Genomic DNA, 2,130 nt, shown 5'->3' with positions numbered 1-2,130 from the left:
TTCCCCGCGATTTACTTGCACCGTTGCGTCCCAAGAAGAGCGCACCGCGATCGATGACAACGGACACAAGTATGCACAGTGAAGAGTGGTGAAATCAGTACCGAGTCCGTGCGGTGCGCACATGAGCACAAACTTCTTAGACGCATGCCGTCCACACCCACATACATCAGCATCTACATACAGACAGACACAGCAGCATCTGCGCGCACGTGCACGCGCGTAAAACGTGGATTGCCCCATAGCGAACCACAAGAAACACCGGCACTTGCAAAATGGCGGCGGCGAGGGCAAAGCCGAGAGGGACGGACATCGACCCGCACCGAGCAGCCACACGGAGGGAGAGGAAGCGATGGAGAGGGGGGAGGCGAGTGGGGAGCGGGGGGGGGACGATGCACTGGCGGAGGGCTGCCAGGAGGGAGGGGATGGGGGCACAGGGAAGCAGCCTCACCCAAAGGCCAGGAGCGGTAGCCGTCGCGACCGCAGCGATGAGCGTCGCCCCGTGCTGCAGGCACACACGCACGCGCTCTTCAAAGCTGCACCGTCCCACGCACCAGGCCAGCCAACTGGCTCAGGAAGCCCTCCAGGTCGTCCTGCTCCATGCAAAGCATCTCCACCTCGCATGGCGTCACCTGGAAGCGGTACTTGCTCTCGCCGCTGCCGCTGCCGCTGCTGCCATCCGCGCTCACCTCGCGCGCACCAGCAGCGTCCGCCTCCGCCTCCAGAGCAGCAACAACGCCACGCACACGCGCCACCTGCGCCTCGCTCAGCTCGCGGTGCACCACACACCCAGCAGCAGAACCAGCCGCAGAGTACTGCGCCGCGCAAGCCGCCTCCACACGGCCGCCCACGCCCGCACCCGCAGCACAGCCATCGGCACCAGCACCGCTGCCGCGCCGCGAGTGCGCCACGTCGCCGTAGTACAGGCCCAGCATCTGCACAAGTGTCTCCATCTCCATGTAGTCCAACCGCAGCCGCACACTGAAGCGACCCGGCCGGATCAGCGCAGGGTCCAGCCACTCCGGATGCTCCGTGATCATCACAACCATCCGCCCAGGCATGTCCACCACGCCGTCCAGCACGTTCAGCAGCCCCGACAGGTCCAGCTTGTCCTTGCTATCCCCGAGCAGCACGTCGTTCATTCCGAGCAGGTGCCCGCCAGCAACCTTCGCGCCCGCTTCACATGCTGCCGCCGCCGTCTCCTCCATCTTCTGCCGCCGCCCGCCCGTGCTCCTGCCGCCACCGCGGTCCACCGCTGACGCGCCGTCATTCTTCGATGCGTCGCTACCCATAATCTTCAGCAGCAGCGCAAGCGGCAGCGTGTTGTCCTCCACGCGCATCACCGGCCGCGACGACGACGTGTCCATCTCGATCACGCAGTTCGTCAGCGGGGCCTCGCGCCACCCCGCGCGCGCAGTCAGCCGAGCAGCAGCACGGCGCTGCACCACGCGGCGCGCAGCACGCGCGCACACAACAGAGTCCGCCGCGTCCACGTCGTCGAACAAGAAGATCACGTCCTCCATGCGCAGCTTCTGCACGCTGTCCCCCTCCTCCGACTGGTACTCGCGCGCAAAGAAGATTTCGTACAGCTGCTGGTTCGTGCGCAGCTTCGACAGCGGCACAGACACGATGTGCCGCCCGGTGTGCGCCGCGAGCGCCTTCACGAACGCGTGCCGCCCCGTCCCCGGCGGCCCGTATACAAGGAACCCCAGCCTCTGCGGGAACCCCTCCACGGCGAACCGGCCGCGCCGCTGCATAAATTGATTGATCAGCGTCAGCGTCGCGTCGCGCTGCGGGAAGAATAGCGTGTCGAAGCCCTTGTTGCTGCGCAGCACATACTGGTTGAAGAACACCTTGTCGTCAGACTCGCCCCCGTACGCGAAGAACCACCGCAGTGCGTCGTCCTCTTTGCCCGGTGCCCCCTCCGCGAACACCTCCAGCGCGCGTTGCACGAATTCGTCCAGCTTCGCACCGGCATCCGTCGAGTTTTTGCACCGCAGCGTCAGGTTGTGCCGTGTCCATCGATCTCGGCAGCCGCTTTTGTGAAAAGACTCCTCTGTGTAGCACAGCTCGATGTCGTCCACCTGCACCGGCAGGTACACGTCGAGTGGCACCTTCACGACGCGCAGCCGG

General features: G+C 65.4%; 1 protein-coding gene across 1 annotated transcript; it reads right to left on the bottom strand.

Annotated features, from left to right (window-relative positions):
• Nucleotides 1-527: 527 nt before the first annotated feature.
• On the bottom strand, nucleotides 528-1,520 carry LDBPK_021560 (uncharacterized protein; the record flags this gene model as incomplete). The annotated part of the gene is made up of 1 exon (XM_003860852.1): nucleotides 528-1,520. The coding sequence occupies one exon, from the start codon at nucleotides 1,518-1,520 to the stop codon at nucleotides 528-530; it is 993 nt and encodes a 330-aa protein (XP_003860900.1).
• Between the last annotated feature and the right edge of the window lie 610 nt (nucleotides 1,521-2,130).

This window comes from Leishmania donovani, chromosome 22 (assembly GCF_000227135.1).
Source record: "Leishmania donovani BPK282A1 complete genome, chromosome 22".
NCBI lineage: Eukaryota > Euglenozoa > Kinetoplastea > Trypanosomatida > Trypanosomatidae > Leishmania > Leishmania donovani.
Note: the sequence above shows the minus strand (reverse complement) of the source record. Positions and strands in the feature narration are given on the sequence as shown.